The sequence below is a fragment of the Trichosurus vulpecula genome, chromosome 3, assembly GCF_011100635.1.
Source record: "Trichosurus vulpecula isolate mTriVul1 chromosome 3, mTriVul1.pri, whole genome shotgun sequence".
In the NCBI taxonomy this organism is placed as follows: Eukaryota; Metazoa; Chordata; class Mammalia; order Diprotodontia; family Phalangeridae; genus Trichosurus; species Trichosurus vulpecula.
This window is the reverse complement of record NC_050575.1, coordinates 219,134,589-219,146,945: the sequence shown is the minus strand read 5'-3', so window position 1 is coordinate 219,146,945 and position 12,357 is coordinate 219,134,589. Positions and strand designations below refer to the sequence as shown.

General features: G+C 35.9%; 1 protein-coding gene across 2 annotated transcripts in view; it reads right to left on the bottom strand.

Annotated features, from left to right (window-relative positions):
- The window catches only part of LTBP1 (latent transforming growth factor beta binding protein 1), a 510,014-nt gene that overhangs the window by 158,695 nt on the left and 338,962 nt on the right, over nt 1-12,357 (bottom strand). For both annotated transcript variants that reach the window (XM_036749323.1, XM_036749324.1), the window contains exons 11-12: nt 5,804-5,971; nt 2,733-2,957 (exon numbers count right to left, since the gene is read on the bottom strand). In XM_036749323.1, the coding sequence (XP_036605218.1) occupies nt 2,733-2,957; nt 5,804-5,971 (393 nt within the window). The remainder of the gene's footprint in view (nt 1-2,732; nt 2,958-5,803; nt 5,972-12,357) is intronic.

Sequence of the window (12,357 nt, the reverse complement as noted above, 5' to 3'; positions counted from 1 at the left end):
CTCACTCACTGGTTAGTTGATATAAAGAGAACTCAGGCAACAGTAAAGTTTGGACACAGAATGTTTTAGTGGAAAGACTATCAAGTTCAATCAAGAAAACACGGGTTCTAATTCCAACTCCATCATTAACTAGTCACGCAACCCTGGGCAAACCATGTTATCTTTCCAAGGCCTTAGTGTTATAACCTTTAAAATAAAGGGAATGGACTAAAAGATACCTAAGTCTTTGATCTCCAGAATTCTATGCTTCTGTGTTTTATATCAAATGCTTAAGTATCTGTGGGCTTTGGGTGGGGATTTTATAATTAGCTTTCTGAAGACAAATGAGGGGATCTATTTTACTCAGAATAATTGTTGTACGGAAATGCGAAAAGGTGGAGGGGTGCTTCAAACCACAAGTAAAATATTTATTCTTAATATGATGTACAACCAAGATGTCCTTTAGTAGTATCAATTGTGATAAAGAGCATCATTTATTTCAATGGAAGGGGTATGAAGAATGAGGGATAGTTGTTGGAGAGAGATCAATTTACTCTAAAGGGCAATTTACTCTTAAAGGAAGCACCCTGAATACTTTACTGACAACTTATTACAGACTGATAAGGATGAATGTCAAACAGGTGTCAATATTAAACAGCCTCACCAGCATTGTGCCACCATTGCTGGCTATACCCAGGGCTACGATTAAAATGTGATATTTGCAGCATGGCCCCCCTTTGAAAATGTACAAGGATGAGCTAGAAGTTCTCTGACAACAACTTGGAAGGCTGCGTGGCAAACATTAATCATGGATCTGAGATTCAGGAATATCCACTGTTGTTTTGGCAGTTAATCCTTTTTATTAGGAGCCTCCTAACTATTCCGAGGTACCCATAAATATTAATTTCCTACCTTCAAACTTGGATATAGAAACAGAAAGAAGCAAGTCTCATTTCAGATTTGCCATTATTCTTTATTAAGTAGACAATCTTAGATATTAGCCCCTGAGGCAAAAGAGAAATCTCAATATTTATTGAGATTCCTGGCGAATAATCTCCCTAAAAATAAATTAAGAGTTAGACGTTGCATTATCTCCAAGACAATGTGGGTGCCAGACAGTAAATCAGGACTGAAATAGCTTAGTGGCCTGAGAAAATTAATTATCTTTTTTTCATTACTTAACCTACCCTCAAGGAGGAACTTATTCACTGACAAAATATAGATAGTTGTGCCTAGCTTTCTCCTGCCTATAAAGGTGAACAGTTACAAAGCAGTTTCACTCTTAGGCTGTATATTCTCAGTGGTACTACCACAGAACAGAATACATAATCAGGATAGTTAAGCGCACAAAGATGCAGTAGTTTTTCTTCTTTGACTCTCTTGAGCATGTATTTCTAGTACGGCCACAAGGAAGGCCTGGTTGCCACTTAGTAGAAGAAAGGCCCACTCATTGAGCCACTGATATATTGCTGATCTTAGAGACTATACAGTACTCCTGTCCCAAAAATCTGTCCACTGATTCCTACATCCTGACATTCAACTCTGGAAATCAAAAAAAAGCTTAGAGTAAATATATGAAGTGAACAAGTATAAGGTTTCATTTCTTTGCCACTAGGGGAGAGGAGTGGTTGCCATTATTTAAAGAATATCAAGTAACTGAAATGCCAATTTTAAATATAGGAAACTGAATTAGAAAGAACAGACCTTGACAAAGATCAGACAGATGTAAAATGTCAAGTTCAAAATTAAAACTCAGGTGTCTGGAATCTGTTTACAATATTATAAGGCTTCCTTTTCTTTTCCTTGTACAACTTTGTATTCTTCATCCTAATGCTGCCACTAACTTACTATCTGAGCTGAAGAAAGGAACTTAGGGAGAACTAAGTGGCAAGTAAATAGAGCACCAGGCCGAGAGTTAAGAAGACTCATCTTCCTGAGTTTAAATCTAGCCTCAGACAATTACTAGCCATGTGACCCTGGGCTAGTCACTTAACTCTGTGTTTGCCTCAGTTCCTCATCTATAATGATGGGAGAAGGAAATGGCAAAATACTCCAGTATCGTTTCCAAGAAAACGCCAAATGGGGTCACAAAAAGTTGGACCCGACTGAAATGACTGAACAACAATGAGGAATTTAATCTTTCTGGGCCGTACTTTCCTCAGTAGAATGAGATACTTGAAATAGATGACCCTGAAGTTCCTTTCCAACACTGACATTTTAATATTTTCTACTTCCTTTACCAAGAGGCATTATGGTATGGTAGAAAGAACATTTGATCTAAAGTCAGAGACTACAGGTTCAAATCCTGGATCTGCCATTTATTGGCTGTGCAACCTTGGAGCAAGTCACTTAACCTCTTGGGACCTCAGTTGCCACATCTGATTCCCACTCTTAATATATGATCTTATAGTAGTATTTGCTGCCTGGGCATTCTGGATGAATGCACAGAAACTGAATTAACGCCACAACTCTCTCAGGCCTCTGGGGTATTTGCAAAAAGAAGGACAACTATGAAGTCATACCCTAGACGCTTAATTAATACAGCTTCCTCAAAGACCTATGTTAACCATGGGGAATCATTAAATGGGAAGAGAAATTTAGTTTGATTTAGAATCCAGATAAACTACGTCAACATCTTTAAGGCACTTCAGCTGCTTTATGCATACTATTCCAAAAGGTTATAAACAGGAAAATAAAAAACACAAGAGACATCAACAGGCTAGCTACACTTCGAGATCTGTTTCCACTCTCACCTTGCACAGCCACCTGAGGCCCTTTTTCCTGGGGAAGGGTCAGTGCTTCCACTGGTTCTTCCTTTGCTGGGAGAGGTGGAGGAGGAGTGCTTTTAACAACAGGCTGGACGTTCTTCGGCTTGATATATACGGGTCCTTTACCTATATGGTGATGAATTGGCCTGCGTCTATGAACGCCAGAAACTGTATAACCCATTCCACCAGGACAGATTTCCTTAAAAGCAGCTAGATTTGGGATGGGAAAATATGCCTTTTAAAAATTTATAAGTACATAACTTCAAACAGAGGAAAATAATATGATGAATATTTTTTTTAAAAAAAAACCATCATTCATACAACATACACACTCCCCAAAACCATAAAGACAGGTGTGAAATGTATAATAAATGGGAAATTTATGTGAAAACTCACTGCTGAGAAAAAATGCAAATACAGAAGCCTTTTACTTTAGACTTATCCATTTGGTTATTCTCAGCTAGTGTGCCAAAAATACTATTATCCAGACCAATTTAAAAGATAACATTGTTTGGTGATACCAAATAGGAATTCTACCTCTTCTTAGGCGTGAGGTCTGAAGTAACTTGACGCTAAGTTCTTGGACTTTGGCAATGTGGGGAAAAATCTATCCCTTTTCAATTTATATTGTGTTTATTAATTAAGGTGAGATTGTTTTTATTACTGTTTTCTCTTTTATAATACTAAAGTAATCAAGTAATTAAGTCTTGCTAGGTGCTAAGTCCCAGGCACACACCCTTTTGCTGATTAGATGTGAAGCCTTCAGACCCTAAGAAGGGTATATAAACTCAGAGGTTAGCATTTTGTTTGGGGCTCACTCATTGGAAGAGTGTTGGTGTAGAGACTCTGAGCAGCCATTAAGAAGCTCCCCATCTTTGGAAAAACCCAGATGTTGGTGCTTCTCTCTGGTAACCGTGTTATGTATTGCTGTGGTCAGACAGCTAGAAACCTGTCTGTTGATTTGTGTTTATTTGCTCTGTTTATATAATTTCTGCTTGTAATTTCTGTTTGTATTTGCTCTGAAGTTCAGGGTGCTGGCCTTTCCCCGCTGAACTAAGTGAATTGTATATGTATGTTTGATTAAAGTAAGATTGTTAATTTCTTAAAGTTGCTTTCCTTAGAAAAGCAGATCAAAGAACCTGTGCTGGGAGCTCTTGTTGCTGGTGTTGTTGGCCTTATGTGCCCACAGCAGCTGCTAGCACCGTTGTTGTTACAATGATATGCTGAAGACACATTCCAAAGAAGAAAGGCTCAAAATAAGAAAAGGAGAAGAGTGGTCCCAAAGTTGTATGTGAAGAAGGAAAATAGTTTTCTCTATAAGATGATAATAGAAAGTAATCAAAGACAAATGTTTTAGTAACCTGGGTTTTTGGCTCAGAAGGAATATTTGTGTCAACAGCAAAAAAGGATTTTTCTATTAAAAGCTGTAGATTTATACAGGTCTTTCTCACTACTTATAAAAAAGGGAGGGAGCAAAGGGAAGTAAGGAAAGAAAAAGAGGAAGAAAAGGAAGGGAAGGGAAGAAAAGAGGGAAATGAGAGGAAAGAAAAAAGGAAAAGGAAAGAAGGGAAGGAGGAAAGGAATTTTTTTAAAACAAAAAAACTCCTACAATGCTAAAGCCTTTAAAAATACTTTATTTCTCAATTAATTAGTCTAAATTGATCTAACTTGACTTTATATGGCTCCCTAAGAACAAAAATTCTTAGAAATTTATTCTTTACAATAGGTCCCTAGAAAAAATTTTCCCCAAACTTTTTGTAAAGTGTTAACATATGAAAATATTCCTATTTTCACAGTAATTAAAGTCCCAGCTAAAAGAAACTAGCAAAAATTATAACTTTTAAACTATATGTGAAATAAATTTTTAATGTGATGTTAAATTTTAAATATCGTAATTTATGCTTAAAAACCCATGAATGATGCTCAGAAGCACTGAGAACACGGCTCTACTTTATTCTTAAAATGCCATGGAACTTTTTCTTTTAAAAAATGCACTTATGCATTACAAAGACAGTATATTTGATTCATTTTCATTTGTTTATGAGTCAGGAAGCTCCCATTAATGAGATAGCCAATCTTGTTAAAATCAAATGAACAAAAATAGGATCAGATTAGGGGTATTGTGAAACTCCATGAAACTTCAGCACTGCATACTACTTCTTACAATTCAGCTATAATGTACTTAGTATGTGGGTACTGTGAGTGGAAGATTCAAAGAGGCTTTTTACAGCCCTTTATAGGAAGAATCAGGTCAAATAACAAGAATCTTATTACACCGCTTATATACCCATGTATTGAAATCAGGGGCAAATTTTGTTAATAATATTATGCACATTTGCCACGTGCCTTTCTTTTTTATAGGCCAAGTCCTGCTGAGTGAGCAAATGACTTCTTGGGTACAAATTAGACAGTGGGGCAAGTAAATGAATATTTTCACACCAATAAGAAATTATGCACCATTAAATCTGCTATGTTCAAGGCACACAGTATCCAAAAAACATGAGAGTCAACGAGGATCTCAGATGGTATCTGTAACACAAATCTAATCATCTTCTAAGACTTGACAGAAGTATAACATGAATATTATGAGCTTCAGTTTCCAACATGAGAAACTAAGTGGTATTCACCTTGTGGACACTCAGTAAAATACTTGTTGTAAGAAGGAATTGAGGGGCAAATGGGTTTTCACTTGGCTAATAGTTAGACAGTGACAGAGATGTGACCATAATGGTGGCCATTTTGTTCATGTCAGCCTGATAGCCATTCCCTATTATTTTGAATAGTAGGCTGGTGTAACCTAAGCTGAGAATGAACTGAATTAGTGTTTCTTAATTTGCTCAACTGGAAATATAATGTCACATGGAAAAGGTAAAGTCTCTTGCTTATGACTTTTCCCTTGGCTCAACGTTACTGTTCTGTTTATTCCTAAAAAAATGAACAAAAAACCTAATTTAAATAATCAAAAGCCAGAAAGCAAAGAGGATCCAAGTTGGACAGGTTGCTTTCTATGCCAATGAGTATGTATACATCCCCCTGTGTACCTGTGTCCATCTTACCTGTTCCTGGAAGGGGACACTTCTCACAATGTGGTCCCCAGGCCTTGCCAACGCTGCAACAGCAGAGCTGTTTGCTGAGCTGAACAGAGAGGGGGTGCATGCACTGTCTTCCTGAATTGACAAGTCTGTAACAGGGCCCTTTCTCTTCAGAGATCACAGGGTTATCAGCTGCAATAAAAGGACAAAAGAGTGCTAGGTTTGATAGAAGAAACAAAAAAACATAGAACAAAGTCTCATATACTATCAAAAATTATACTCACTCAAATCATGAGTATGAAATGTTACTTTAAGTCATAAATAATAGCTCACATTTATATAGCTTTTCAAGGTTCACAAAAACACTTTGTTCACAACAATCCTGTGAGGTACATAGTGCAAGCATTTTTTCCCTCCATCTTAAAGATGAGGAAGCCAACTCAGAAAAATTAAGTGGTTTGCTCAGGGCCATACAGATAAAAGCAGGAAAGCTAACACCTCATCCAGGAGATTTCAGGGGGCAGAGCCAAGAGGGTGGAGTAGAAAAGCACTCAGCCAAGCTCTCCCAACATTCCCCTCCAAATAACTTTAAAATAATGCCTTAAATTAAATTCTGGAGTGACAGAATCAACAAAAGGTCAGAGGGAGACATCCTTCTAGCCCAAGACAACATAAGAGGTCAGAAAGAGAGCTCTGTAACATGGGAGAGGAGGCTAACTCAGAGCCCATGTGGATGAAACCGTTAATGGTAGCACTAGGTGGTGGTAACAGAAGCAGCAGCAGATTCAGGAACTCCCAGTTAGATACAGTCTTGTGTCTGACAGAAAGAGATTTGTCAGGAAGAGATTACAGGGTACCCTTGTGCTAGCACTGGCTGTAGGACCAGATTCTGTTTGGCAGCTCCATTGCCTATACCTATTTCTGTGCCATAGTTCCAGGGCAGAGAGGAGCACTTTCAGTCAAGAAGAAATGAGAGCCCTGGGAGGCAACTGTTTGGCAATTCTATTGTTTATACCCACTTCTGGGTGATAGTTCAAGGATAGGAAGGAGCACTTTCAGTTGAGAGAGTGGAAACCATGAGGGGCAGTAGTGCTTCCAGCTCAAGAGATAAGGGACCCTGAGGAACAGTATCTTTTCTAGTCCCAAGGGAGGAGGGACCCTGAGGAACAGTACCAATTGCAGGCCCAAGAGATCAAAAATCCTTCCTGTGTAAGGAACAGAGTGCAGCTTGACAACAGTGACTACATCTCTCCCCAGACCATACCATCTTGGAAGCAATGAAAACTTCCAAACCAGCTCTGAAAATGGTACAAAGAAGTTTCAAGCTTAAGACAGAGCCCCTGCCACCCCATGCTGGGAACAGAGCCCAATACTAATATTTAAAAAATAACATACAGTTTCTAATCAAATTACAGAGTGAAAAATTTGCAAAGAACAACAACAAAAAAAGAACCTGACCATAAAAAGCAACTATGGTGACAGGGAAGACCAAGACATACACTCAGAAGAAGACAATGAAGTCCAAACACCTAGAAGCAAAGCCTCAAAGAAAAATATGCATTGAACACAAGCCCAACAAGAATTCCTGGAAGAGCTTAAAACTTATTTTTGAAATCAAATAAGAATGACAGAAGAAAATTTTGGTAAAGAAGCAAAGGAAAAAAATATGAAAAGACAATGAACAGCTTGGTTAAAAAAAAAGAGGCACAAAAAATACTGAAGAAAACAATACCTTAAAAAAACAGGATTGGCCTAATGGAAAAAGAGATAAGAAAAAATCACTGTTGAGAATAACTCCTTAAAAAGCAAAAGTGGCCAAATGGAAGAGGAGGTACAAAAATTTACTGGAGAAAACAATTCCTTAAAAAATTAGAATTGTGGCATGTATCAGTAATTAAGGTAGGCTTTTAGCACTTATTTAATCAAGTGCCTCTGAAGAGTTTGGTCTTTTATTTCCTTGATAAAATTAGGAGTCTTCGATGACCTCCTTGCCTCAAGGGAAAGCCTAGTTTCCATGGGTTTGAGTGATATATTTGTGACATCAGAGGCTTTTAGACCATGTGGTTTTAAGTTGCATTTTTGTGATGCTTTTAGGTCATGTAGGTGAGTCACATGCATGATGAACTTTGACCCTGAACAGAATATATAAACTCAAGAGATTGGCGTCTTCCCTTGGAACTCTCAGCCACTGGAGGAGTGGTGAGTGACTCTGGGCCAGCTGTTGTTAAGAGCCCCCTAGCTTGTGAACCCAGATGTTGATGCTTTCCTGGTAACTATCAATCGTGATTTGGCCTGTTTATATTGTGTATGTTTGTAATTTGTTTGTATTTGCTCTGAAGTTCAGGGTGCTGGCTTTTCCTCCTGAACTAAGTGAATGATATTTGTATGTTGGATTAAAGTAAGATTGCTAACCCCTTAACATTGCTTTCCTTAGTAATGCAGATCAAAATAACCTGTGCTGGCAGCTCTTGTTGTTGATCTTGTTGGTCTTACACCCCACAGCAGCTGATAGAAGATTGTTGCCACAGGGAACCAGTCCTGGAGTGCAGGAGGACCTGAGTTGAAATCCAGCCTCAGACACATGACATACTTATTAGCTGTGTGACCTTGGGCAAGTCACTTAAAACCCCGATTGCCCTGCCTTCCCCCCTCCAAAAAAATAGAATTGGGCAAGTGGAAGCTAATGAACCCTTGAGACATCAAGAAACAATAAAACAATGTCAAAACAAGAAAAAAATAGAAGAAAATGTGAAATACTCATTGGAAAAACAACTGACCTGGAAAATGGATCAAGGAGAGCTAATTTAAAAATTACTGTATTACCTGAAAGTCATAATTAAAAAAAAGAGAACCTAGACATCATATATCAAGAAATTATCAGGGAAAACTTCCCTGATATCCTAGAAACTAAGGGTAAAAAAGAAATTAAAAGAATCTACCCATCACCATGTGAAAGAGATCCCAAAATGAACACTCCCAGGAAAATTATACCCAAATTCCAGAGCTCCCAATCATTCAAATAATGTGAAGCCATAATCAGGAGCACAGAAAATTTAGCAGCTACTACATTAAAAGGAGAGAGAGGCTTGGAATATGATATTCCAGGAGGCAAAAGAGCTGAGATTACAACCAAGAATATCCTACCAGGAAAACTGAGTATAATCCTTTAAGGGGGAAAAATTAACATTTAATGAAAGAGAAGACTTTCAAGCATTCCTGATGAAAAGACCAGAGTTGAATAGAAAATCTGACTTTAAATACAAGACTCAAAAGAAGCATAGAAAAGGTAATAATGAAAGTGAAATCATTAAGGCCTCAGGAAGATTAAATTAAATTGTTTACCTTTCTATATGGGAAGATAATACATGTATCTTATAAGAACTTTATCATTATTGGGGCAGTTAGAAGGAGTCTATATAGAAAGAAGATGCAGGAGTGAGTTAATTATGTTGGGATGATGTGAAAAAAAGTGGATAGGCAAGAAAGAGGGATGCCCTGGGAAAAGGGGGGAGAGCAAGAATGGGGAAACTGTCTTACATAAAAGAGGCATGAAAGGAAGACTTTTTACAGTGAAAAGGAAAATGTTGAGGGAAAGTATTGGTGAGGGGGAGGGAGCACATGCTTGAACCTCACTCACATCTAAATTGGTTCAAAAAGGGGAAATACGTATGTATATAATATTCAATTGCTAATAAAAATCTATCTTACCCAACAGGGAAGAGGGGAAGGAGATAAAAGAAATATAGGGCAGATAAAAGATAACGATAGTCAGAAGCAAAATAGATATTAGAGGAGTGACAGGATAAAAAGAGAGAAAGAAGAAAGACAAACAGAAGAAAATAGGAGAGAGGGAAATGAACATTAAGTAATCATAAATGTGAATGTAAATGGGATGAATCCACCCTTGAATGGAAGTAGATTACAGAATGCATTAAAAACCAGAATCTAATAATATGTTTTTTAAAAGAAACACACATGAAACAGAGGGACATATATAAATATGATAACTTTATTATATGTTTAAAAGGAATAGTAAGTTGTACATGATAGATTTGCAGTTTCACGTGCAATGATCTTTTTTCCTGTTCTATTATGTTATGGAAATGCTTGTTTTATTTAAGTTCAGAATAAAATAAATAAAATTTTTTAAAATGTATATTACCACTGTGAAAAATAAAATGTGAAATGAAACAGAGGGACAAACATAAAGTTAAAATATGGGGCAGAAGGAAAATCCATTATGCATCAGCTAAAGTAAAAAAAGCAGGAGTACCAATCATGTTTTCAGACAATACAAAAGCAAAACCAGACCTAACTAAAAGGGATAAGCGAGGGAACTACAGACAATGAAGTTATATCAATACTAAACATATAGGCACCCAATGCTGTAGCATCCATATTCTCAAAGGAAAAGTTAAATAAATTATAGGAAGAAATAGACAGTAAAACTATACTGTCTATACTGAGGGACCTCAACTTTTCTCTCTCAAAGGTAGATAAATCTAACTATAAATTAAGAAAAGTCAAGAAGATAAACAGAATCTTAAAAAAGTTAGATATGATAGAACTCAGGAGAAAAATGAATGGAAATAGAAAGGAGTATTTACCTTTTACCTCAGCTGTACATAGCACCTTCATAAAAAATAACCATGTATCAGGGCATTAAAAATCTCACAATGAAATACAGACATATTAAATATGCCCTTTCAGATCTTAATGGAATAAAAATTACATTCAACAAAAGGCCATAAAATCATAGCTTAAAAATTAATTAGAAAATAAATCAACTAATTTCAAAGAATGAATGGGCCAAACAACAAATCATAGAAATAATGAATAATTTCCTTAAAGAGAACGACAACAATGAGACACATTCCAGAATCTGTGGAATGCAGTCAATATAGTACTGAGGGGAAAATTTGTATGTCTAAATGCATATATCAATATAAGAGAGAAAGAGCAGATCAATGAATTGAGCATGCAACTAAAACAATTAGAAAAAGAAAAAAAATCCCCAATTAAACAGCAAAATGGAAATCCTGAAAATCAAAGGTAAGAGTTTAAAAAGTGAAAGGAAAAAAAAACCATTGAATTAATAAATAAAGCTAGGAGCTGGTTTTATGAAAAAAGAAAACCCACTACTAAAATAGATAAACTATTTGGTAATTTGATTTAAAAAAAGAAAGAAGAAACTCAAATAACTCAAATTAAAAATGAAAAGGGTGAATGCACTACCAATGAGGATGAAATTAAATTATTAGGAGAACTTTTGCCCAATTATATTCCAATAAAACTGTCAATCCGAGTAAAATGGATGAAAATTTACAAATATATGAACTGCCCATTTTAAGAGAAGAAATAGAATACTTAAAGAATCCTTTCGCAGAAAAAGAAATTGAATAAAGCATCAATGAACTCCCTAAGGAAAAAAATCACAGGACCAGATGGATTCACAAGTGAGTTTCTACCACACATTTATGGAGCAAGTATTCCCAATACTTAATAACTATTTGAAAAAACATGTCAAGAAGGAGTCCTACCAAATTCCCTTTATAACCCAAATATTGTTTTGATACCTATACCAGGGAAAGCAAAAACAGAGAAAGAAAATTATAGACCAGTTTCCTTAATCAATATCAATGCAAAATTTTTAAATAAAATACTAGCAAGGAGATTGCAGCAATATATCACAAAGATCATATACTATGGCCAGGTGGGATTTATACCAAAAATGTAGAGTGGGTTCAACATTAGGAAAATCTATCAGCATAACTGACCATATCAATAACAAAAACTACAAAAATCATATAATCATATAAATAGATGTAGAAAAAGCCTTTGACAAAATATAATACCCATTCCTACTAAAAACACTGGAAAGCATAGGCGTCAATGGAATCTTCCTAACAATGATATGGAGTATCTATCTAAAACCAAGAGAAAGCATTATCAGGAGGGATGCAAGGTTGTCCATTATCACCACTACTATTCAATATTGTATTAAAAATACTAGCTGTAGCAATAAGACAAGAAAAAGAAATTGAAGGAATAAAAACAAGCAATGAGGAAACAAAACTATTACTCTTTGAAGGTGATGTGACCTGAGAGAATCGACTAGTAAAAATGAATAATTTAGCAAAGTTTCAGGACATAAAATAAATCCAAAAAAATCATCAATATTTCTTTATATTACCAAAAAAGACCATCAGGAAAAGATAGAGAATTTCCATTTCAAATAACTGCAGAAAATATAAAATACTTGGGAGTTTACCTACCAAGACAAACCCAAAGATTATGTGAACACAATTACAAAACTTTTGATACAAATAAAGGTAGATCAAGACAACTGGAGAAATATTAATTGCTCATGGGTAGGCCATGCCAATGTAATAAAAATTAAAATTTTATCTATGTTAATTTACTTATTTAGTGCCATATTAATCAAACTACCATAGAATTACTTTATAGAGCTAGAAAAAACAGTAACAAAACTGATCTGGCAGAACAAAAAGTGAAAAATATCAAGGCAATTGATGAAAAAAATGTTAAAGTAGACTAGCAGTTCTGGATTTCAAACT